Source organism: Notechis scutatus, unplaced genomic scaffold, assembly GCF_049901735.1.
Source record: "Notechis scutatus isolate UNSWTSFEM ecotype Mainland unplaced genomic scaffold, rNotScu1.2 NSCUSCF32, whole genome shotgun sequence".
NCBI lineage: Eukaryota > Metazoa > Chordata > Lepidosauria > Squamata > Elapidae > Notechis > Notechis scutatus.
Genome location: NW_028263155.1, coordinates 24,507 through 47,000, shown reverse-complemented (window position 1 = coordinate 47,000; position 22,494 = coordinate 24,507). Strand labels below are relative to the sequence as shown.

The window sequence follows — 22,494 nt, the reverse complement described above, 5'->3', positions numbered from 1 at the left end:
CTGCGCGGCGCTCCCCCTTCTCCCCTCTCCCCTCCACGCTTAGACCGAGCCTTGGCCCGCGCGAGGCCTGCCGGGAGTCGTAGTCTCTCTCTCTCTCTCTCTCTCTCTCTCTCTCTCTCTCTCTCTCTCTCTCTCTCTCTCCCTCTTCACTCCTTACTGGAAGCGTCTTCTGCGACTGCGCCCCGGCCGAGCGAGCGAAAGAAAGGAGGCACGCCGGGAGCCGTAGTCTTTTTCTCTCTCTCTCTCCCTCCCTCCCTCGCCACTTTCCTTACCGGAAGCGTCTTTCTGCGACTGCGCCCGAGCCAAAGAAGCGAGGCGCGCCGGGAGTTGTAGTCCCGGCTCTCGGGAAACCTTGCGCAGGAGGGGAGGGAGGAAGAGGAGGAGGAGGAGGAAGGAGGAGGAGGAGGAGGACGAGTGGCAGGCGGGTATTGAGGCTGGGGTCGCGCCATGCAGAAATACGAGAAACTGGAGAAGATCGGAGAGGGTGGGGCTCCGCCCAAGGCGGGGGGAGGGCGCGGGGGAGGGTGGTGGGGAGGATGGGGGTGGGATGGACAGCCTTAAGGGAGCCCCCTCCTCCCCCTCTTCTGTAGCTAGGAGAGAAGGGAGGGGAGGGGGCTTTGGGTTAGGGTCTAATGGACGGAGCCCTCCCCTTGGGCCCAAGGGGGGGGAGAATGGAACGGAGGGGGCTTTGGGGAGGGGTCTAATGGACGGAGACCCCTCCCCCTTGGGCCCAAAGGGGGAGAAATGGAGGGAGGGGGCTTTGGGGAGGGTCTAATGGACAGGAGACCCCTCCCCCTTGGGCCCAAGGGGGAGGGAGAATGGAACGGAGGGGGCTTTGGGGGAGGGGTCTAATGGACGGAGACCCCTCCCCCTTGGGCCCAAGGGGGAGGGAGAATGGAAGGGGAGGGGGCTTTGGGGGAGGGGTCTAATGGACGGAGACCCTCCCCTTGGGCCCAAAGGGGGAGAAATGGAGGGGAGGGCTTTGGGTGGAGGGGTCTAATGGACGGAGACCCCTCCCCTTGGGCCCAAGGGGAAGAATGGAAGGGAGGGGGCTTTGGGGGAGGGGTCTAATGGACGGAGACCCCTCCCCTTGGGCCCAAGGGGGGGAGAATGGAGGGAGGGGGCTTTGGGGGAGGGGTCTAATGGATGGAGACCCCTCCCCATTGGGCCCAAGGGGGAGAAATGGAGGGAGGGGCTTTGGGGGAGGGGTCTAATGGACGGAGACCCCTCCCCTTGGGCCCAAGGGGGAGGGGAGAATGGAGGGAGGGGTCTTTGGGGAGGGGGCCGTCTCTAAGCGATGCTTCCTCTCTCCCCCCCTTTTCCCTTCCACCCAAACAGGCACGTATGGCACCGTCTTCAAAGCCAAGAACCGGGAGACCCACGAAATCGTGGCTCTCAAACGGGTGCGGCTGGACGACGACGACGAGGCAAGCCGGGCGGGGGGCTGGTGGGGGTGGGGGGCTCCTTCTCCTGCCCCCGCCTGGACTAGATGACCTCCCAGGAACCCCTTCGCCGCGCCCCCTCAAACTCCCGCCTCCTTCCCTCCAGGGCGCATCGAGGAGGCCCGCATCGCCCTTTCCAACCCCGTCTCCTTGCATTACACCCTCCCCCGAGGGTCTTCAGGGGGAGTGGGGTGGGGAGGGGTCTTGCCCTTCAAAGGGGGAGGGGCTTCACCCCCCTCCGTGCTGTATTTTTAGGGGTTCCCAGCTCCGCCCTGCGGAGATCTGCCTGCTGAAGGAACTCAAACACAAGAACATCGTGCGGTGAGTTGGGGGAGGGGAGGGGGCTTCAAGGGGGTGGGTGGGGCTAGGGGTCACCTCTAGGAGGATCGGGACCCCGCCCGCTTGGTTTGAGTCCCGTATTCCGGGAACCCCGTTTCGTTTGAGTCCCGTATTCCGGGATCCCCTGCTTCATTTGAGTCCCGTATTCCAGGATCCCCTGCTTCGTTTGAGTCCCGTATTCCAGGATCCCCTGTCTCATCTGAGTCCCGTATTCCGGGATCCTCTGCTTCGTTTGAGTCCCGTATTCCGGGAGCCCCTGCTTCGTTTGAGTCCCGTATTCCAGGAACCCCGTTTTCGTTTGAGTCCCGTATTCCGGGATCCCCGTTTCGTTTGAGTCCCGTATTCCAGGAACCCCGTTTCCGTTTGAGTCCCGTATTCCGGGATCCCTGTTTCGGCTTTGAGTCCCGTATTCCAGGGATCCCTGCTGCTTGAGTCCCATTCCGCTTTGAGTCCCGTATTCCAGGACCCTGCTGCTTGAGTCCCTGTCTCATCTGAGTCCCGTATTCCAGGATCCTCTGCTTCATTTGAGTCCCGTATTCCGGGAGCCCCTGCTTCGCTTTGAGTCCCGTATTCCAGGAACCCGTTTCTGTTTGAGTCCCGTATTCCCGGGATCCCGTTCCCGTTGGAACCCGCTGCTTGAGTCCCAGTATTCCGGGATCCCGTTGAGTCCAGTTGAGTCCCGTATTCCGGGATCCCTGCTTCATTTGAGTCCCGTATTCCGGGATCCCGCTGCTTCGTTTGAGTCCCGTATTCCGGGATCCCGTTTCGTTTGAGTCCCGTATTCCAGGAACCCGTTTTCGTTTGAGTCCCGTATTCCGGGATCCCGTTCGTTAGAGTTTCGTTGAGTCCCGTATTCCGGGATCCCGTTTCGTTGAGTCCCGTATTCCGGGAACCCGTTTCGTTGGAGTCCCTTATTCCGGGACCCCCTCCTTTGTCGGAGTCCCGTGTTAAGTAGGGCAGGGGAAGGGGATAATGTGCGAAGACCCACACCCAGTCTCTTCCCCTCCCCTTCCAGTTTGCACGACGTCCTGCACAGCGACAAGAAACTGACGTTGGTTTTTGAATTCTGCGACCAAGTAAGGCGATGGGCGGAAGAGGGGACCCCCCCTCCCCCAAACCTCCCTCTGCCCCAGATGCGAATCTCCTCCGTTGGATCTTCCAACGCCGTTGGCCCGTTCAACACTCGCCGAGTGAACCGTCGTAACTCGACGTTTCCTTTCGCTCCAAAGGGACGCAACCTCAACCGGCTGACTTCCTTGTTTCCTGTCACTTGGGGAGGGGGGCTTCCCCTTTGCGACCACCCCTCAATTCTGCCCCCCCCTTTGAAATGGAAGCTCTCCCCATATCCCCGGTTAGAAGACGGGATGGGACGGGCTGCTCCTCCTCCCCCTCCGCTTACTCTAGGCGCCCCCTGCAGGACCTGAAGAAGTATTTTGACAGCTGCAATGGCGATTTGGACCCAGAGATTGTGAAGGTAAGACGGTGGGGAATTCAACCGGTTTTAGTGAGTGTGTGCGGCGTTCGAAAAACCGCCCGTTTTCAGCCTGGGAACTTAACCTTCTCCGCAGAGCGGAGGCGCGGCGATCCGCTGTACCTCACGAGTCAGCCGGGCTGAGAAAGACAAAAATACAGCACGGACTGAGTCAGAAGTGGGGGGTCAGATCCGACGAATTGTCTGGACAACCGGTTCTCTTCAACCGGGCCAAACCGGCTGATGTCCGCCGTTTTGAGGCGGGGAGGGTGGGCTTTGGGACTCCAGGCTGCCCCGTACCCTTCCGGCTGACGGGCTCACCAGCCTCCCCCTCTGCCCCGTCGCCTTCCCCCCGCAGTCCTTCATGTATCAGCTGCTGAAGGGTCTCGGCTTCTGCCACAGCCGGAACGTTCTCCACCGGGACCTCAAGCCGCAGAACCTGCTCATCAACCGAGTGAGTCGAATGGGGAGGGGGGGTCTTCCTCCGACAACCGCTCTCGCTCCTCCTAATGGGACAGGGGAACGGTGAGCCCTCCCCCTCCCCCTTTCCGGATGCTCGTACGGCTGGCATTTGTCCAAACGTCGGCGCGGATGCCAGGGAGTCGCTCGCAGGTGCAAGGGGGGGGGCGTGGCAGAATTGGCCCCGAAATCTGGAATCGTCCCCCAAAATTCCTCCTGGGTTTCCCACCGCCCCTCTTCCTGGCAGGAACCCACCAAAGTTTGGACCCACCAAAGTTATTCTCGCTCAGTTGAATCCCTGGGCGTTTGAGGATGGGCGGGGGGACGGGCTGGCACCCCGCCAACGGTGAGCTGGATTGGTTGGCATTTTTCAGGAGGGGGTGTTCTCCCTGCCTCCCCCCATGCGCCAATGGTGTGCTCCCCCCTGCCCTCCCCCTTCCTAACCGACTCTCTTGCCTTGGTATCCAGAACGGGGAGCTGAAGCTGGCGGACTTCGGACTGGCGCGAGCCTTTGGCATCCCGGTGCGCTGCTATTCGGCGGAGGTGAGCACGGAGAAGACCCCCCACCCCCGGGACGGGCACCCCATCGCACCCCCGAGGGAGAAGCCCCTCCCCCCACACACCCTGGCAAAAACCCCTTCCAAGGAGACGAGGGTGGCTTGGCGAGGACCTCCTGACTGGATCGCCAAACGGAAACGGTTTTGGGAGGGAGGGGTGCGCGGGACGAGATATTTCATAGACCAGAATCCCAGAGCGGGAAGGGACCTGGGAGGTCATCCAGTCCAACCCCCGTGCTCAAACGGGAGACCCTGACAGAATAAACACACTTGGAGGGGCCTCGGAGGACATCTAGCCCACCCCCCCTCCTCAAACAGGAGACTCGTACCGAATGAGAAGACTTGCAAGGGACCAAGGGAAATAAAATACATCGCAATAGATCATATAAGAGTAAAGATAAGATCATGTAATGATATGTTATTGTTGAATCTAATGATTGTACGAGAACATAAATTAGGTTTTGTGAAAGTTAAGTTTTTGTTTGAAAAGGATGATGTGAATTTATAATGATAGTCTAATAAGGACCTAATAATAAGCATGATAAGCATAATAAGCATAATAAGAAACATAATAACAATAAACATAGCAATAATAAACATAACCACAACCACAACAAAACAACAGTAATAATAATAATAATAATAATAATAATAATAATAATATAATAAACATAAGCATAATAAGCATAATATGCATAATAATAAACAACATAATAAACATAAACATAATAAATGTAATAATAATAACCATAATAATAACCATAATAAATATAATAAGCATAATAATAAACACAAACATAATAACCATCATAATAAAAATAATAAACATAAACAAACATAATAAACAATAAACATAAACATAATAAACATAAACATAAACATAAACATAAACATAATAATAATAATAATAATAATAATAATAATAATAATAATAAAAATAAGCATAATAATAATAATAATAATAATAATAATAATAAGCATAATAAGCTTAAAGGAATAGCAACCGACACACTGTATTTAATGGAAAGGTGGTTTTATTTGTTGCTTTATGTTTGTATATTTGTAAAGGTTTGTTATCAAAAGAAATAATTTTTTTTTTTAAAAAAAAAATGGACTTGGAAGGGGCCTTGGAGGTCATCCAGTCCAACCCAACCCCTGCTCAAAACAGACCCTTGCCGAAGGACAGAACCGGAAAGGGACCCCGTAGCCCACCCACCCACCTACTCCAACAGGAGACCCTTTTGCTTGAAGAACAAGACTCAGAAGGGACACGCAGAGGTCATCCAGCCCCACCCCCCCACTTCCCCAATATACCTTCCATTCCCTCGGCAGAATCGTTCGGGGGCGGGACCTTACTCTCTTTCCCCCTCCCCTCCCTCCCTCCACGTTCTCCTTGGCTTCGAAACCCCCGTTTAATTGCGCTGGGGTGGGGTGCCTGTTTTTTTCCTCCCCCACCCCCCGTCCAGGTCGTGACCCTCTGGTATCGTCCCCCCGACGTCCTCTTCGGGCGAAGCTCTACTCCACCTCCATCGATATGTGGTCGGCCGGCTGCATTTTCGCCGGTGAGGCCGATAGTGGACGGGCGCGGGAGGCGGAGGGTTCCATGGTCGGACGGGGATCTGACTCCTCACCCCCTGTCCTCCTCCTTTCCCTCTCCAGAGTTGGCCAACGCCGGCCGGCCGCTCTTCCCCGGCAACGACGTCGACGACCAACTCAAACGCATCTTCCGATATCCCCGCGCTGCGGGGGCGGGGGGGCGAATGGCCCTGTTTTGGAGGAGGAGGAGGAGGGTTCTCGGGACGAGCGAACTCTGTCCCCTCCGATCCTTGACTCGTCCACGCTGCTGGGGACCCCCCGCCGAGGAGCAGTGGCCCGGCATGACCAAACTCCCGATTACAAGGTGGCGGTGTAACGGCTCGAAAAAACCTTCCCGTTGGTCTTTTTTTTTTTTTTTTTAGAAGGGGGGGGGGGGAGCAGTTCAGCCATTTGGAAGCCGAAAGCGCCTTTCCGAGCATTTCCTGCCTCGAAGAGCGAGCGGAAGTTTCTGCCCCGTAAAGGTCTTAGAGCGGAAAAGGGGATTGATCGTTGAGGATTGACTACGGATGGGTCTCGTTGGGAGAATATTTACGGATTGACGACGCGCCCCAAAGGGAGGGGAAAAAAAACAGGGAACGCTACACCTCGGAGTAGGTTACACCCCGACACACATTCACGCCCCCGTCAATCCTTCGGCTCGAGGATTGAATTTGGGGGGTGTAACATGACGCCTCGCCGACTCGGGAGACCACCCTCATTCATGGTCGCCTTTGAGCCTCAGGACTCAGGGGGGAGGGGGAGCAGGAGGTGGGTCCTTCTGGATGACCTCCGGGGGGATGGCGCCCGCCAACCCCTGCTTCAACCTCCCCCCGCTCCTCCTCAGCCCTACCCGATGTATCCCGCCACGACTTCCCTGGTCAACGTGGTGCCGAAACTCAGCACAACCGGACGGGATTTGCTCCAGGTGAGCTGCGCCCCCTCCTGGCTCGTCCCGGCAACTGTCCCGCAACCCCACCCTACCCCTTTTTGGCAGGAGGAGGGAGGAAGGGGCAGGATGTGTGTGTGTGTGTGTGTGTGTGTCTGCAACCGGTTTGCCCCGGTTGGAGCGAACCGCTCGCTCGTTGGACGGCTCCGGAAATCCCGCCCATCCTTGCCATCCTTTCCCACGGGGTCCCGTTTCGGGCGCCAAGTTAGTACGGAGCGCTCGTGGACACTTTCGGGGCACGCAGCACCAAAACATGCCAGGTTCTCCTTTCCCCATTTGGCTCGGCCAGAACCTGTTGAAGTGCAACCCGGTTCACCGCATCTCGGCCGAGGACGCCCTCCAGCATCCGTACTTCACCGACTTCTGCCCGCCGTGACGGGGGAGATCCGGGACGGCGGCGAGCTCTCGTCGAGGGGTGGGAAGCCTGTCCTTCCCTCTTTCCCTCCCCAACCCTTCCCAGACCAGTGTGGGGGGGAGGGGAAACACCCTGGATCTGAATTTGTCCTCCCCTCTTTTTTTCCAAGTTGTGAATATCCGTCAATTCGAGATAAAACGTCGTTCGATTCCTTCTCTCTCTTGAGGTTGTTGTTTTTGTCCTGAGGGGGATTTTTCTCCCGGTCCTCCCCAAATTGTAGAAGCGGCGGTGGAGGGAAGGGCAGGCGTTCCTCATCGGGCCTCCCTCTCCCAGGGGTGTCGCCGGCAACGGGTGCGCAGCGGTCCGGCCGAACCGGTGGTGTGATTTCTTCCCCCAAATCCGGTTCGCCAAACCAGTAGTTACGACGATGGGATCTCCCCTTCCCTTCCCGGTGTGTCCCTCCCCGGGCCCATTTTGGGCGAAAAACGGGCCTACCAGAAGGTTCCGGAAAGTCGGTTTCCGGCCTCTGGAGCCCGGGAAGGCCAAAACAACCTCTCGCGCCACCGCCGCGATGCAGGAAAACCGACTAGGCCGCATCCACCCAAGCACCCAGGCGGAGAAACAGGTAGCTCGATTCTTTTGGACCGCCCCCCCTCTCCCCATTTCTCCTCCCCCAGCCCCGCCGAAAAGTCAAGACGACCGCGGCCATTTCCCCAAAAAGGTCCCCTAACGATCAGACATCGATTTTCAGGAGGAGTCCCCGCCGCAGCTTCGTCTTCTCTCCGCGGCAGTCCTCGAGAGCCCTTGAGCTATGCGAGGCGGACGATATTCCCCGGTCGTCCGACCAGGGTTAGGGTTCTGTCCTTGGTTGGAGGAGGGGTGTGTGGAGTTCTCTTCAGCAGGCCAACTCCTTGATGCCTCCTAGAGGGGCGGGATGAGATAGCACCTGCCCCCCGGGTATCCCTGACGCCCGTCCGAGGGGTCGCGCAACGGACGGCGGATGCTTCATGGAGCGCGGAGAAAGAAAGGAACGTTGGAAGTGTGGGTAGGTGGGCGTGAGTCCCGTCACTCTCCTTCCTCTCCCCCGCCCATGGCTTGGCCTGCCCTTCCCCACCTCCCGCTTTCCCTCCGGATCCGGGCGGCCTGGGAGCTGAGGAAGGGGAGCCCACGGTGGGAGGAGACCGCTACCTGGGTGGCAGCGGCAGCTGCGCATGGGGAAAACCTCGTCTTCCTGGCGCAGGTGAGATGCCAAATCGAAGCGTTGGGGCGGAAGCAGGGGAGGCGGAGAGAAAAAGGAGGAGCAACGAAAGGGACGCCGGGTTGAAAAGTGGGGAAAGGGGCGTCGGCGAGGGTGTTCCAGAGCACATGCAGAACGCATCTCTCCAAGATGACCCCCATGGAGGCCCCCCCCCACATTCTCCAAACCTCCCCTACCGTTGCTGTGGCGGCTTCCTTCCTGGCCTGATAGTAGCTGGAGACTTAGCACCAGAGTGGCTGAGGGAGAGGTGAGGAGGGAGACGGATGTCGGCGTCAAAGCGTCTCCTTCTCCATCCCCTCTCCCGCCGGTTGCTACTCACCTTGTACAGGTCATCGACAATCTTCCGGAAGGCAGCAGGCTGGCACCGATGAAAAAGCCCATTTGCCCCCCCGCAATGTCCCCTGGAAAGGCAAAAAAAGCTGGGCTCCGTTAGGACGGCGGGCAACCCTTTCAGATCGCGCTAGCTCTTGATGCCTCCGACCGCCGCTTTGCCGTACCTTTGGGGCCCTGGCTCTGTGGCTTAGGGAGTCAACGGTGGGCGATGAACGGCCCCTCCCATCAGGAGTAGAAGAGGAGTACAAAAGGGGGCTTTGGCAGGAAACAACAAGGAAGGAAGGAAGGAAGGAAGGAAGGAAGGAAGGAAGGAAGGAAGGAAGGAAGGAAGGAAGGAAGGAAGAGAGAGAGACAGGAAGGAAGGAAGGAAGGAAGGAAGAAGGAAGGAAAAAGAGAGACAGGAAGGAAGGAAGGAAAAAGAGAGAGACAGGAAGGAAGGAAAGAGAGAGAGAGAGAGACGGAAGAAGGAAGGAAAAAGAGAGACAGGAAGGAAGGAAGGAAGGAAGGAAGGAAAGAGACAGGAAGAAGGAAGGAAAAAGAGAGAGAGAGACAGGAAGAAAGGAAGGAAAAAGAGAGAGACACGAAGGAAGGAAGGAAGGAAGGAAGGAAGGAAAGACAGAGACAGGAAGGAAGAGAAGGAAGGAAGGAAAAGAGAGAGAAGACAGGAAGAAAGAAGGAAGGAGAGGAAGGAAGGAAGGAATGAAGGAAGGAAGGAAGGAGGGAAGGAAAAGGAGAGTGAGACAGGAAGGAAGGAAGGAAGGAAGGAAGGAAGGAAGGAAGGAAGGAAGAGAGAGAGACAGGAAGGAAGGGAAAGAAGGAAAGAGAGAGAGAGGAAGGAAGGAAGGAAAAAGGAAGGAAAAGAGAGAGAGACAGGAAGGAAGGAAGGAGAAGGAAGGAAGGAAAAAGAGACAGGAAGGAAGGAAGGAAGGAAAAAAAAGAGAGAGACAGGAAGGAAGGAAGGGAAGGAAGGAAGGAAAAAGAGAGAGAGACAGGAAGGAAGGAAGGAAAAAGAGACATGAAGGAAGGAAGGAAGGAAGGAAGGAAGGAAGGAAGGAAAAGAGACAGGAAGGAAGGAAGGAAGGAAGGGAAGGAAGGAAAAAGAGAGAGAGAGACAGGAAGGAAGGAAGGAAGGAAGGAAGGAAAGGAAGGAAGGGAAAAAGAGAGACAGGAAGGAAGGAAGGAAGGAAAGAGAGAGAGACAGGAAGGAAGGAAGGAAAGAGAGAGAGACAGGAAGGAAGGAAGGAGAGAGACAGGAAGGAAGGAAGGAAAAAGAGAGAGACAGGAAGGAAGGAAGGAAGGAAGGAAGGAAGGAAAGAAGGAAGGAAGGGAAGGAAAGAGAGATAGACAGGAAGGAAGGAAGGAAGGAAGGAAGGAAGGAAGGAAGGAAAGAGAGACAGAGAGACAGGAAGGAAGAAAAGAAGGAAGGAGAGGAAGGAAGGAAGGAAGGCAGGAAAAGAGAAAGAGACAGGAAGGAAGGAAAGAAAGAGAGAGAGACAGGAAGGAAGGAAGGGAAAAAAAGAGAGAGACAGGAAGGAAGGAAGGAAGGAAGGAAGGAAGGAAGGAAGGAAAGGAAGGAAGGAAGGAAGGAAGGAAGGAAAGAGAGAGAGAGGAAGGAAGGAAGGAAGGAAAGAGAGAGAGAGAGAACAGGAAGGAAGGAAGGAAAAAGAGAGAGACAGGAAGGAAGGAAGGAAGGAAGGAAGGAAGGAAGGAAAGAGAGATAGACAGGAAGGAAGGAAGGAAGGAAGGAAGGAAGGAAGGAAGGAAAGAGAGACAGAGAGACAGGAAGGAAGAAAAGAAGGAAAGAGGAGGAAGGAAGGGAAGGAAGGAAGGAAAAGAGAAAGAGACAGGAAGGAAGGAAAGAAAGAGAGAGACAGGAAGGAAGGAAGGGAAAAAAAGAGAGAGACAGGAAGGAAGGAAGGAAGGAAGGAAGGAAGGAAGGAAGGAAGGAAAAAGAGACAGGAAGGAAGGAAGGAAGGAAGGAAGGAAGGAAAGAGAGAGAGAGGAAGGAAGGAAGGAAGGAGGGGAAGGAAGGAAGGAAAGAGAGAGAGACAGGAAGGAAGGAAGGAAGGAAGGAAGGAAAGAGAGAGAGAGACAGGAAGGAAGGAAAGAAGGAAAGAGAGAGACAGGAAGGAAGGAAGGGAAGGAAGGAAAGAGAGAGAGACAGCAAGGAAGGAAAGAAAGAAAGAGACAGGAAGGAAGGAAGGAAGGGAAGGAAGGAAGGCAAAAAGAGAGACAGGAAGGAAGGAAGGAAAGAGAGAGAGACAGGAAGGAAGGAAGGAAGGGAAGGAAGGAAGGAAGGGAAAAAGAGAGAGACACGAAGGAAGGAAAAAAGAGAGAGACACGAAGGAAGGAAGGAAGGAAGGAAAGAGAGAGACAGGAAGGAAGAGAAGGAAGGAAGGAAAAAGAGAGAGACAGGAAGGAAGGAAGGAAAGAGAGAGACAGGAAGGAAGGAAAGAGAGAGAGAGAGGAAAGAAGGAAGAAAGGAAGGAAAGAGAGAGAGACAGAGAGACAGGAAGGAAGGAAGGGAAGGAAGGAAGGGAAAAGAGAGAGAGACAGGAAGGAAGGAAGGAAGGAAGGAAAAAAGAGAGAGAGACAGGAAGGGAAGGAAGGAAGGAAAAGAGACAGGAAGGAAGGAAGGAAGGAAAGAGGGAGAGAGAGAGGGGGGAAGGAAGAGAAGGAAGGAAGGAAAAAGAGAGAGACAGGAAGGAAGGAAGGAAGGAAAGAGAGAGACAGGAAGGAAGGAAGGAAAGAAGGAAAGAGAGAGGAAGGAAGAAAGGAAGGAAAGAGAGAGACAGAGAGACAGGAAGGGAAGGAAGGAAGGAAAAGACAGAGAGAGACAGGAAGGAAGGAAAGAAAGGGAGAGAGACAGGAAGGAAGGAAGGGAAGGAAGGAAGGGAAAAAGAGAGAGAGAGACAGGAAGGAAGGAAGGAAGGAAGGAAGGAAAAAGAGAGAGACAGGAAGGAAGGAAGGAAGGAAGGAAGGAAAGAGACAGGAAGGAAGGAAGGAAAGAGAGAGAGAGAGGAAGGAAGAGAAGGAAGGAAGGAAAAAGAGAGAGACAGGAAGGAAGGAAGGAAGGAAGGAAGGAAGGAAAGAGAGGAAGGAAGGAAGGAAGGAAGGAAAGAGAGAGACAGGAAGGAAGGAAAGAAGGAAAGAGAGAGAGGAAGGAAGAAAGGAAGGAAAGAGAGAGAGAGACAGAGAGACAGGAAGGAAGGAAGGGAAGGAAGGAAGGAAAAAGTGAGAGACAGGAAGGAAGGAAAGAAAGAGAGAGAGACAGGAAGGAAGGAAGGGAAGGAAGGAAGAGAAAAGAGAGAGAGACAGGAAGGAAGGAAGGGAAGGAAGGAAGGGAAAAAGAGAGAGACAGGAAGGAAGGAAGGAAGGAAAAAAAGAGAGAGAGACAGGAAGGAAGGAAGGAAGGAAGGAAAGAGACAGGAAGGAAGGAAGGAAGGAAAGAGGGAGAGAGAGAGAGGGGAAGGAAGAGAAGGAAGGAAGGAAAAAGAGAGAGACAGGAAGGAAGGAAGGAAGGAAGGAAAGAGAGAGACAGGAAGGAAGGAAGGAAAGAAGGAAAGAGAGAGGAAGGAAGAAAGGAAGGAAAGAGAGAGAGACAGAGAGACAGGAAGGGAAGGAAGGAAGGAAAAAGACAGAGAGAGACAGGAAGGAAGGAAAGAAAGGGAGAGAGACAGGAAGGAAGGAAGGGAAGGAAGGAAGGGAAAAAGAGAGAGAGAGACAGGAAGGAAGGAAGGAAGGAAGGAAAAAGAGAGAGAGACAGGAAGGAAGGAAGGAAGGAAGGAAGGAAAGAGACAGGAAGGAAGGAAGGAAAGAGAGAGAGAGAGGAAGGAAGAGAAGGAAGGAAGGAAAAAGAGAGAGACAGGAAGGAAGGAAGGAAGGAAGGAAAGAGACAGGAAAGAAGGAAGGAAAAAGAGAGAGAGAGACAGGAAGAAAGGAAGGAAAAAGAGAGAGACAGGAAGGAAGGAAGGAAGGAAGGAAAGAGAGAGACAGGAAGGAAGGAAGGAAGGAAGGAAAGAGAGAGACAGGAAGGAAGGAAGGAAGGAAGGAAGGAAAGAGAGAGACAGGAAGGAAGGAAGCAAAGAGAGAGACAGGAAGGAAGGAAAGAAGGAAAGAGAGAGAGGAAGGAAGAAAGGAAGGAAAGAGAGAGAGACAGAGAGACAGGAAGGAAGGAAGGGAAGGAAGGAAGGAAAAAGTGAGAGACAGGAAGGAAGGAAAGAAAGAGAGAGAGACAGGAAGGAAGGAAGGGAAGGAAGGAAGGAAAAAGAGAGAGAGACAGGAAGGAAGGGAAGGAAAGAACGAAAGAGAGAGAGACAGGAAGGAAGGAAAGAGAGAGAGAGACAGGAAGGAAGGGAAGGAAAAGGAAGAGAGAAAGAAAAAGAAAGGAACAGAGAAAGAAAAAGAGAAAGAGAGAAATAAAGAAAAAGAAAAAGAGAGAAAAGAGAAAGAAAGTAAGAAAGAGAAAGAGAGAGAGAGAGAAAGAAGAAAGAAAAAGAAAAAGAGAAAAAGAGAGAAAGAAAGACAGAAAAAGAAAGAGAAGAAAGAAAAAGAAAGAAAAAAAGAAAAAGAAAGAAGAGGGGCTGGAAGGGGGACCCTGGAGGTCATCTAGTCCAGCCCCTTGCTCCAGCTGGAGACCCTGACATAGAATAAGGTGGATGGAAGGGCCCTGGGAGCTCAGCTGGGGAGTCGTTCTAGACCTCCGAGGTCATCGAGTCCAACCCGCCACTCCAGACAGGCAGGCAGGCAGGGCGTGTTCTTCTCTCTAACGTCTCTCTCTCTCTCTCTCTCTCTCTCTCTCTCGCCCCCTCCGCCCCTGAATAGCAGAGGCTGAAGGGAGCCTTGGAGGTCATCTAGTCCAACCCTCCGGTCCAAGACAGAGGTCCCTCCAGATGGGGGAAGGGGGCTCCTCTCCTCCCTCCCTCCCTCCTCCCCCTGCCCCCTCCCTCTGAGGACACTTCGCCCTCCAGGGAAAACTCTCCTCCTCCCCATGGAATAGGCGAGTTGGGACAGGGGACCCTGGAGGTCATCCAGCCCAACCCCCCCCCCGAGGGAATCAGAGAGCCGGAAGGGACCCCGGAGGTCATCCAGCCCGACCCCCTGCTTAGGCAGGAGGCCCTTATTGAATCAGAGAGCCGGAAGGGACCCCGGAGGTCATCCAGCCCACCCCTGCTTGAGGCAGGAGGCCCTTATTGAATCAGAGAGCCGGAAGGGACCTCCCGGAGGTCATCCAGCCCAACCCCTGCTTAGGCAGGAGACCCTTATTGAATCAGAGAGCCGGAAGGGACCCCCGGAGGTCATCCAGCCCAACCCCTGCTTAGGCAGGAGGCCCTTATTGAATCAGAGAGCCGGAAGGGACCCCCCGGAGGTCATCCAGCCCGACCCCCTGCTTAGGCAGGAGACCCTTATTGAATCAGAGAGCCGGAAGGGACCCCCGGAGGTCATCCAGCCCAACCCCTGCTTAGGCAGGAGGCCCTTATTGAATCAGAGAGCCGGAAGGGACCCCCGGAGGTCATCCAGCCCGACCCCCTGCTTAGGCAGGAGACCCTTATTGAATCAGAGAGCCGGAAGGGAGCCCCCGGAGGTCATCCAGCACAACCCCTGCTTAGGCAGGAGGCCCTTACTGAATCAGAGAGCAGGAAGGGACCCCGGAGGTCATCCAGCCCGACCCCTGCTTAGGCAGGAGACCCTTATTGAATCAGAGAGCCGGAAGGGACCCCCGGAGGTCATCCAGCCCGACCCCCTGCTTAGGCAGGAGGCCCTTATTGAATCAGAGAGCCGGAAGGGACCCCGGAGGTCATCCAGCCCAACCCCTGCTTAGGCAGGAGACCCTTATTGAATCAGAGAGCTGGAAGGGACCCCCGGAGGTCATCCAGCCCAACCCCTACTTAGGCAGGAGACCCTTATTGAATCAGAGAGCCGGAAGGGACCCCCGGAGGTCATCCAGCCCGACCCCCTGCTTAGGCAGGAGACCCTTATTGAATCAGAGAGCCGGAAGGGACCCCTGGAGGTCATGCAGCCCAACCCCTGAGCCTGGGCAGAAACCTGCCCACCCCTTCTCCCCCTTTTTGGGGTGGGGGAAGGGCGGGCCCGAGGGAAGGAGCCTGGAATTAGGCGGGGGGAGGGCGGGGAGGGTTGGGGGGATAGAGGGACATCCCGCCTCTTTGTGGGCAGCACCTCCTCTTTCAATCCCCCCCCCCTGCGGGTGGGAGGGGAGGGAGGGGAGGGGGCCGTTTCGGGCGCTTTCTCTTCAATCACGTGGTTTGCAGGCAGCCTCCCGATCACTTTCGCTTTCCTTCCGACTTTCGCTTTCCGGCAGGGAGGGGAGGAGGCATCCCAACCTGACACACACACACAATCCTAAGAGTTGGAAGGGACCTCCGAGGTCATCCAGACCGACCCCTCCCTCCTTCTTCCCCCTCCCTTCCTTCTTTCTTCCCTTCTTTCCTTTCTTCTTCCTTCCTCCCTCCTTCTTCCTAACTTTCTTTCTTTCCTTCCCTCTTTCCTTCTTCCCTCCTCCCTCCCGCCTTTTTCCTTCCTTCTTTCTTCCCTCCTTTCTTTTCTCCATCGTCTCCCTCCTCCCTCCCTCCCTCCTTCCTTCTTCCTTTCCTTCCTCCCTTCTTTCTTCTTCCTTCTTTTCCTCCATCCTCTCCTCCCCCTTCCTTCCCTCTTTCCTCCTCCCTCCTTCTTCCTTCCCTTCTTCCCTTTCTTCTTCCTCCCTTCCATCCTTTCCTCCCTCCCCTCCTCCCTCCCTCCTCCCTTCTTTCCTTTCTCCTTCCTCCCTTCTATCCTTTTCTCCATCCTCTCCTCCCTCCCTTCTTTCCTTCCTCCTTTCTTCACTCCTTCATTTTCTCCCTCGCTCCCTCCCTCTCCCTTTCCATCCTCCCTTCTTTCCTATCTTCTTCCATCCTCCCTCCCTCCCTCCCCTCTTTCCTCCTCCCTCCTTCCTTGTTTCCTCCTTCCCTTCTTTCTTTTCTTCTTCCTTCCTTCCTTTTCTCCATCCTCTCCCCTCCCTCCCTTCCCTCTTTCCTTCTTCTTTCCTCCTCCCTCCCTCCCTCTCTTGTTCCTTCTTTCCTCCCTCCTTCTTCCTTTCCTTCCTCCCTTTCCTTTCTTCTTCCTCCCTTCCTTCCTCTTCTCCTTCCTTCCTCTCTCCTCCCTTCTTCCCTCCTTCTTCCTTTCCTTCCTCCCTTTCCTTTCTTCTTCCTCCCTTCCTTCCTTTTCTCCATCCTCTCCTCCCTCCCTCCCTCCTCCCTTCTATTGTTCCTTCTTTCTTCCCTCCTTCATTTTCTCCCTCCCTCCCTCTTCCTTTCCTTCCTCCCTTCTTTCCTTCTTCCCTTTCTTTTTCTTCCCTTCCTTCCTTTTCTCCATCCTCTCCTTCCTCCCTCCCTCCTTCTATCTTCCCTCCTTCCTTCCTTCCCTCCCTCCTTCTTCCTTCTCTTCCTCCCTTGTTTCCTATCTTCTTCCATCCTCCTCCCTCCCTCCCTCCTCCCTTCTTTCCTCCCTCCTCTCCCTTCCTTCCTTCCTCCCTCCTCCCTTCTTTCCTTCCTTCCTTTCCTCCATCCTCTCCTTCCTTCCTCCCTCCTCCCTTCTTTCCTTTCTTCTTGCTTCCTTCCTTCCCTCCCTCCCTCCTTCCTTCTTTCCTTCCTTCCTTCCTTTCCTCCCTCCTCTCCTCCCTCCCTCCCTCCTCCCTTCTTTCCTTCCTTCCTTCCCTCCATCCTCTCCTTCCTTCCTTCCTCCCTCCTCCCTTCTTTCCTCCCTCCTCTCCCTGCCTCCCTCCCTTCTTCCTTCTTTCCTTCCTTCCTTCCTTTCCTTCCTCCCTTTCCTTTCTTCTTCCTCCCTTCCTTCCTTTTCTCCATCCTCTCCTCCCTCCCTCCCTCCCTCCTCCCTTCTATTGTTCCTTCTCTTCCCTCCTTCATTTTCTCCCTCCCTCCCTCTTCCTTTCCTTCCTCCCTTCTTTCCTTCTTCCCTTTCTTTTCTTCCCTTCCTTCCTTTTCTCCATCCTCTCCTTCCTCCCTCCCTCCTTCTATCTTCCCTCCTTCCTTCCTTCCCTCCCTCCTTCTTCCTTCTCTTCCTCCCTTGTTTCCTATCTTCTTCCATCCTCCTCCCTCCCTCCCTCCTCCCTTCTTTCCTCCATCCTCTCCTTCCTTCCTCCCTCCCTCCTCCCTTCTTTCCTTCCTTCCTTTCCTCCATCCTCTCCTTCCTTCCTCCCTCCTCCCTTCTTTCCTTTCTCCTTGCTTCCTTCCTTCCCTCCCTCCCTCCCTCCTTCTTTCCTTCCTTCCTTCCTTTCCTCCCTCCTCTCCTGCCTCCCTCCCTCCTCCCTTCTTTCCTTCCTTCCTTCCCTCCATCCTCTCCTTCCTTCCTCCCTCCCTCCTCCCTTCTTTCCTCCCTCCTCTCCTCCCTCACTCCCTTCTTCCTTCTTTCCTTCCTTCTTTCCTTCCCTCCTTCTTCGCTTCTTTTTTTATAGCCCGCCCCGCCCCGAGGCGAAAGCGAAAGCGAAAGGAGGAAGAGGAGGCTGCGAAGAGAGAGCGTGGCCTTACTGCGGCGTGGGGCTCCCTCGAGGCCGGAAAACCGGACCCCCCCCAACGGAGCCTTGGCTCGGATCCCCCCTCCAAACCGCTCCCCCCCCCCAAACTCAGGTGGGTTTGCCCGCTTTGCTGCTTGCTTCCCTCCGCCCGGGCCGCCACCACAGGGAAACGCGGGGGGAGGAGGAGGAGGTTTGGCCAGGCCTCCCCCCCTCCCACCCCGGGCCGAGTGGGCTCGTCCTGGTAGTGGCGGGTGGGGGGACGGAGGAGCGGAGAGACCAAGGGAGGTTGGGGGAGAGGGTGAGGTCGGCCCCTCCTTTCGCTCCTCGCCTTGCCTGGGCAGAATGGGGGAGAGGGGACCTCGGAGGTCATCCAGTCCAACCCCCTCCTCAAGCAGCAATATCATAGAGTGAGAGAGTCGGAAGGGACCCTGGAGGTCATCTAGCCCGACCCCTTCCTCAAGCAGGAGACCTTGACCGAATCAGAGTGGGAAGGGACCTCGGAGGTCATCCAGTCCAACCCTTTACTCAAGGACAAGGCCCTCACAGAACCATATAATGACCGAGTCGGAAGGGACCCCAGAGGTCATCCAGTCCAACCCCCTGCTCAAGCAGCAATATCATAGAGTGATAGAGTCGGGAGGGACCTCGGAGGTCATCCAGTCCGACCCCTTCCTCAACCAGGAGACCTTGACCGAATCAGAGCGATAAGGGACCTCGGAGGTCATCCAGTCTGACCCCCCCTGTGAGACCCCCCCCCCCCAATGAATGAAATATTGATATTCGTTTGCCTGGATCCCCTAAAGGGTTTAAACTATCCCCCAAAACAGGGCATTCCTTTCCAAGGGGACCTGGGAGGTCATCCAGCCTGACCCCGGATGGTCTTGATGTCCCATCCCACAAGAGTCCTCATTTCACAGCCAGGATGGTCTCAACTTCTCCCCCCGGAGAGACCAAAGCAGAAAAGTCCCCAAAATGGGAGGGGGGTTGTGGGGGTTGGACTAGATGACCTCCAAGGTCCCTTCCAAACTCTATAATTCTCTAAGGGTCTCCTGCTTGGATTGGGGGCTGGACTGGATGACCTCCGAATTCCCTTCTGACTCGATGAGTCTAATAATTCTCTAAGGGTCTCCTGCTTGGATTGGGGGCTGGACTAGATGACCTCCAAGTTCCCTTCCAAACTCTATAATTCTCTAAGGGTCTCCTGCTTGGATTGGGGGTTGGACTAAATGACCTCTGAGGTCCCTTCCATTATTTTATAATCCTGTCAGGGTCCCCTGCTTGAGCGGGGTGGGGTGGGGTTGGGCTAGATCACCTCCGAGGTCCCCTTCCATTATTTTATCATCCTGTCAGGCTCTCCTGCTTGAGCGGGGGGCGGGATGGGGTTGGACTAGATGACCTCCGAGGTACCCCTTCCATTATTTTTATGATTTGATAAGGGGTTTCCTACTCGAGTGGAGGGGGTGGGGTTGGACTAAATGACCTCCGAGGTCCCCTTCCGTTATTTGTACGATTTGGTAAGGGGTTTCCTACTCGAGCGGAGGGGTGGGGTTGGAGTAGATGACCTCCGAGGTCCCCCTTCCATTATTTTTATGATTTGGTAAGGGGTTTCCTACTCGATTTTGGGGAGGGGGTTGGACTAGATGACCTCCCAGGTCCCCTTCCATTCTTTTTACGATTTGGTAAGGGTTTCCTACTCGATTTTGGGGAGGGGTTGGACTAGATGACCTCCCAGGTCCCCCTTCCATTATTTTTATGATTTGGTAAGGGTTGCCTACTCGATTTTGGGGGTGGGGTTGACTAGATGACCTCCGAGGTCCCCCTTCCATTACTTTTACGATTTGGTAAGGGGTTTCCTACTTGAGCGGAGGGGGTGGGGGTTGGACTAGATGACCTCCGAGGTCCCGTCCCAACTCTTGTTCTCCGTTTCCCCCCTGGCGTTCCCCTTTGCCAAACGGAGGGTTCCGGAAGACGCCGGCCACACACAAAACCCCGCCTCCCCCTCCATTTTGTCCTTTTGTCCTTTTCGCTCCTGGGACTTCCTTCCTGCCAGACGGACGCGTCTCGAACCTGTCGCTCGCTTTGGCTCGAAAACCCTGAGAATCGTCATTGTCGTCTGCCGCTGTTGGAGCATCTGAGCGCCAGGAAAACATGGGGGCCACCGAGTCAGGTAAGCCTTCGGCGAGGGGGAGGGAAGGCATGAGAGCGGCCATTTTTCTCCTCCCTCCGCTTCCCTTCCATCCTCGTATCCTCGCTCGACACTTTTCCCAGACGACCGTGGTCAGAAATGGCGTCGGCGGGGTTGGTATAGATGACCGACAAGGTCCCTTCCCAACTCCCTTCCAATGATCTCTTAGTCTCCTCTCCACATTTGACTTCTTATGCCTTCTTCGGACTCGCTTCTAAAGAGATCCAACTTGGCCAAAGACGGAGCCAAAGCTTAGTCCCTCCCCCCGCCCGTAGACTTACTATCCTTAACCACTACTCATTGAGTAAGCTTTGTCAGCCGGTGAACAACTCCATCGAGGGCAGGCGATGCTGTCTATCCCCCATTTTTTTTCTAGCTTTAGCAAGAAGCAGGTTGGGGGTCTACTCGGCCTTCCTGAAGTCCCCGTAAATTAGATCTTAAACGATATCAATTCTTGTTTCCGGGGTCCACTTTTCTCCCCCCCTCCTTTTTTGGGGGGGGGAGGGAGAGATGGGGGGACCCCCCCATCAGCGCCTTTCCAACCTTTCCTACCCCGGAAGAGGGGGAACCCCCGACGTCTGCTAGCAGCTTGGCCTTGAGTTTCATCCCAAGTCGCCTTCAAGAAGCGAGGGAAGCCGAATGTCAACTCATCAAACAAATGGCCAAAAAAGAAGAGGTTTCGGGGGGCGCTGAGATCCCTACGGCCGGCTCCTTCCGATCTCCGGGGTCCTCCAGCAGATCCCGGTGATTTGAGATCCCGGTGGTTTATAGCCATTCCGATGTTTATTCGTTAAGGTTTTCTCGCCTACCTTTTTTTTGTTTTCCCTTCTTCTGTTTTTGGACGGGCTTCCCTACATAGACAAAACAGGCCTAAAGTAAAAGAGTGAAGCCCTTCCGGCTTCTCTCCTGTCTGCTCGTCGCCTTCTCGCCGTTCTCTCCCAAGCGATGACGGGAGGCCTCTGACCCCGCCCCCTTTCTCTCCCTTCTCTCTCTCTTCTCAGTCGAAGACCTGAGGATCGTCATGGTCGGTAAAACGGGCAACGGGAAAAGCGCCACCGGCAACACCATTTTAGGGAAGGAAGCTTTTACTGCCAAGATGCAGGCGAGATCCGTCACCGCCGTGTGTAAAAAGGCCACGACCGTCCTGCCGGACAAGAGGAGCCTGGCTGTGATCGACACGCCGGGCTTTTTCGACACCAAATACCCGCAGCTGACGACGGTGAACGAGGTTCAGAGATGCGTCTCCTTCTGCTCCCCGGGCCCTCACGTCATCATCCAGGTCATCCGCCTGGGCCACTTTAGCGGCGAAGAGAAGAAGGTGGCCGACATCATCCAGGAGATCTTCACCCTCAAGGCCAAGGCCTACATGATCGTCTTGTTCACCCGTAAGGAGGATTTGGAGGGCCGGCCCCTTCGCGAGGTCTTGTCCGAGGCGGGCGACAACTTGGCGCCTCTGATGGAGCAGATCAAGAGCTGCGGGAATCGGTGCCTGGCTTTCAACAACAAGGCCGAGGGGGAGGAGCGGGAGGCTCAGGTGGCGGAGCTGATCCAGATGGTGGACGAGCTCGTGCGGAGCAACTGGCCCGCCCCGTGTTACACCAAGGAGATGATGGAGGAGGACAAGAAGAGAGTGCCCGCATGGCTATGTACCATCCTGTGATCCCGGATCCCTTTCGACAGATTATATGATGATGACCTCATCCTTCGACTCTGCATGGCGAATTCACATGATTCTTGTCGATACTCTTATGAAAGATGGAAATTAAAAAATCTTCCATTTTTACAAGGTCTCATTCCTATTCTAATCCCTTCTATACTAATCAATGATAAGATGTCATGACTATTGCATTATCTTTACTATATTATATTTCGTTTCCCTATTTTCATCATATTTACTATATTACATATATATAGTATGCTATATATGTGCATTATATTTACTATATTATATTTCGTTTTCCTATTTTCATTATAGTTATTATATTACACATATAGTATACTATATATATGCATTATCTTTACTATATTATATTTCGTTTTCCTATTTTCATCATATTTACTATATTACATATATATAGTATACTATATATATATGCATTATCTTTACTATATTATATTTCATTTCCCTATTTTCATTATATTTACTATATTACACATATATAGTATACTATATATATGCATTATCTTTACTATATTATATTTCGTTTTCCTATTTTCATCATATTTACTATATTACATATATATAGTATACTATATATATATGCATTATCTTTACTATATTATATTTCGCTTTCCCTATTTTCATCATATATTTACTTTTATATTACATATATATAGTATGCTATATATGTGCATTATATTTACTATATTATATTTTTTTCCTATTTTCATTATAGTTATTATATTACACATATAGTATACTATATATATGCATTATCTTTACTATATTATATTTCTTTTTTCCTATTTTCATCATATTTACTATATTACATATATATAGTATACTATATATATATGCATTATCTTTACTATATTATATTTCATTTCCTATTTTCATTATATTTACTATATTACACATATATAGTATACTATATATATGCATTATCTTTACTATATTATATTTCGTTTTCCTATTTTCATTATATTTACTATATTACATATATATAGTATACTATATATATATGCATTATCTTTACTATATTATATTTCGTTTCCTATTTTCATCATATTTACTATATTACATATATATAGTATGCTATATATGTGCATTATATTTACTATATTATATTTCGTTTTCCTATTTTCATTATAGTTATTATATTACACATATAGTATACTATATATATGCATTATCTTTACTATATTATATTTCGTTTTCCTATTTTCATCATATTTACTATATTACATATATATAGTATACTATATATATATGCATTATCTTTACTATATTATATTTCATTTCCCTATTTTCATTATATTTACTATATTACACATATATAGTATACTATATATATGCATTATCTTTACTATATTATATTTCGTTTTCCTAT

General features: G+C 52.9%; 2 protein-coding genes across 2 annotated transcripts; both read left to right on the top strand.

Annotated features, from left to right (window-relative positions):
- Positions 1-366: 366 nt before the first annotated feature.
- Positions 367-7,361, top strand: CDK5 (cyclin dependent kinase 5). The gene is given in 13 exon segments (XM_087948908.1): positions 367-484; positions 1,339-1,447; positions 1,698-1,763; positions 2,797-2,857; positions 3,199-3,255; positions 3,611-3,706; positions 4,180-4,254; positions 5,735-5,774; positions 5,777-5,830; positions 5,928-5,997; positions 6,108-6,168; positions 6,688-6,768; positions 7,079-7,361. Coding segments are annotated over 13 exon segments (894 nt in total). The 5' UTR covers positions 367-447; the 3' UTR covers positions 7,166-7,361.
- Positions 7,362-19,293: 11,932 nt separating this feature from the next.
- On the top strand, positions 19,294-21,323 carry LOC113428912 (GTPase IMAP family member 9-like). Its single transcript, XM_087948907.1, has 2 exons — positions 19,294-19,426; positions 20,446-21,323. Exons 1-2 carry the CDS (start codon positions 19,408-19,410, stop codon positions 21,102-21,104), a joined length of 678 nt encoding a protein of 225 aa, XP_087805033.1. The 5' UTR covers positions 19,294-19,407; the 3' UTR covers positions 21,105-21,323.
- The last annotated feature ends 1,171 nt before the right edge of the window (positions 21,324-22,494 follow it).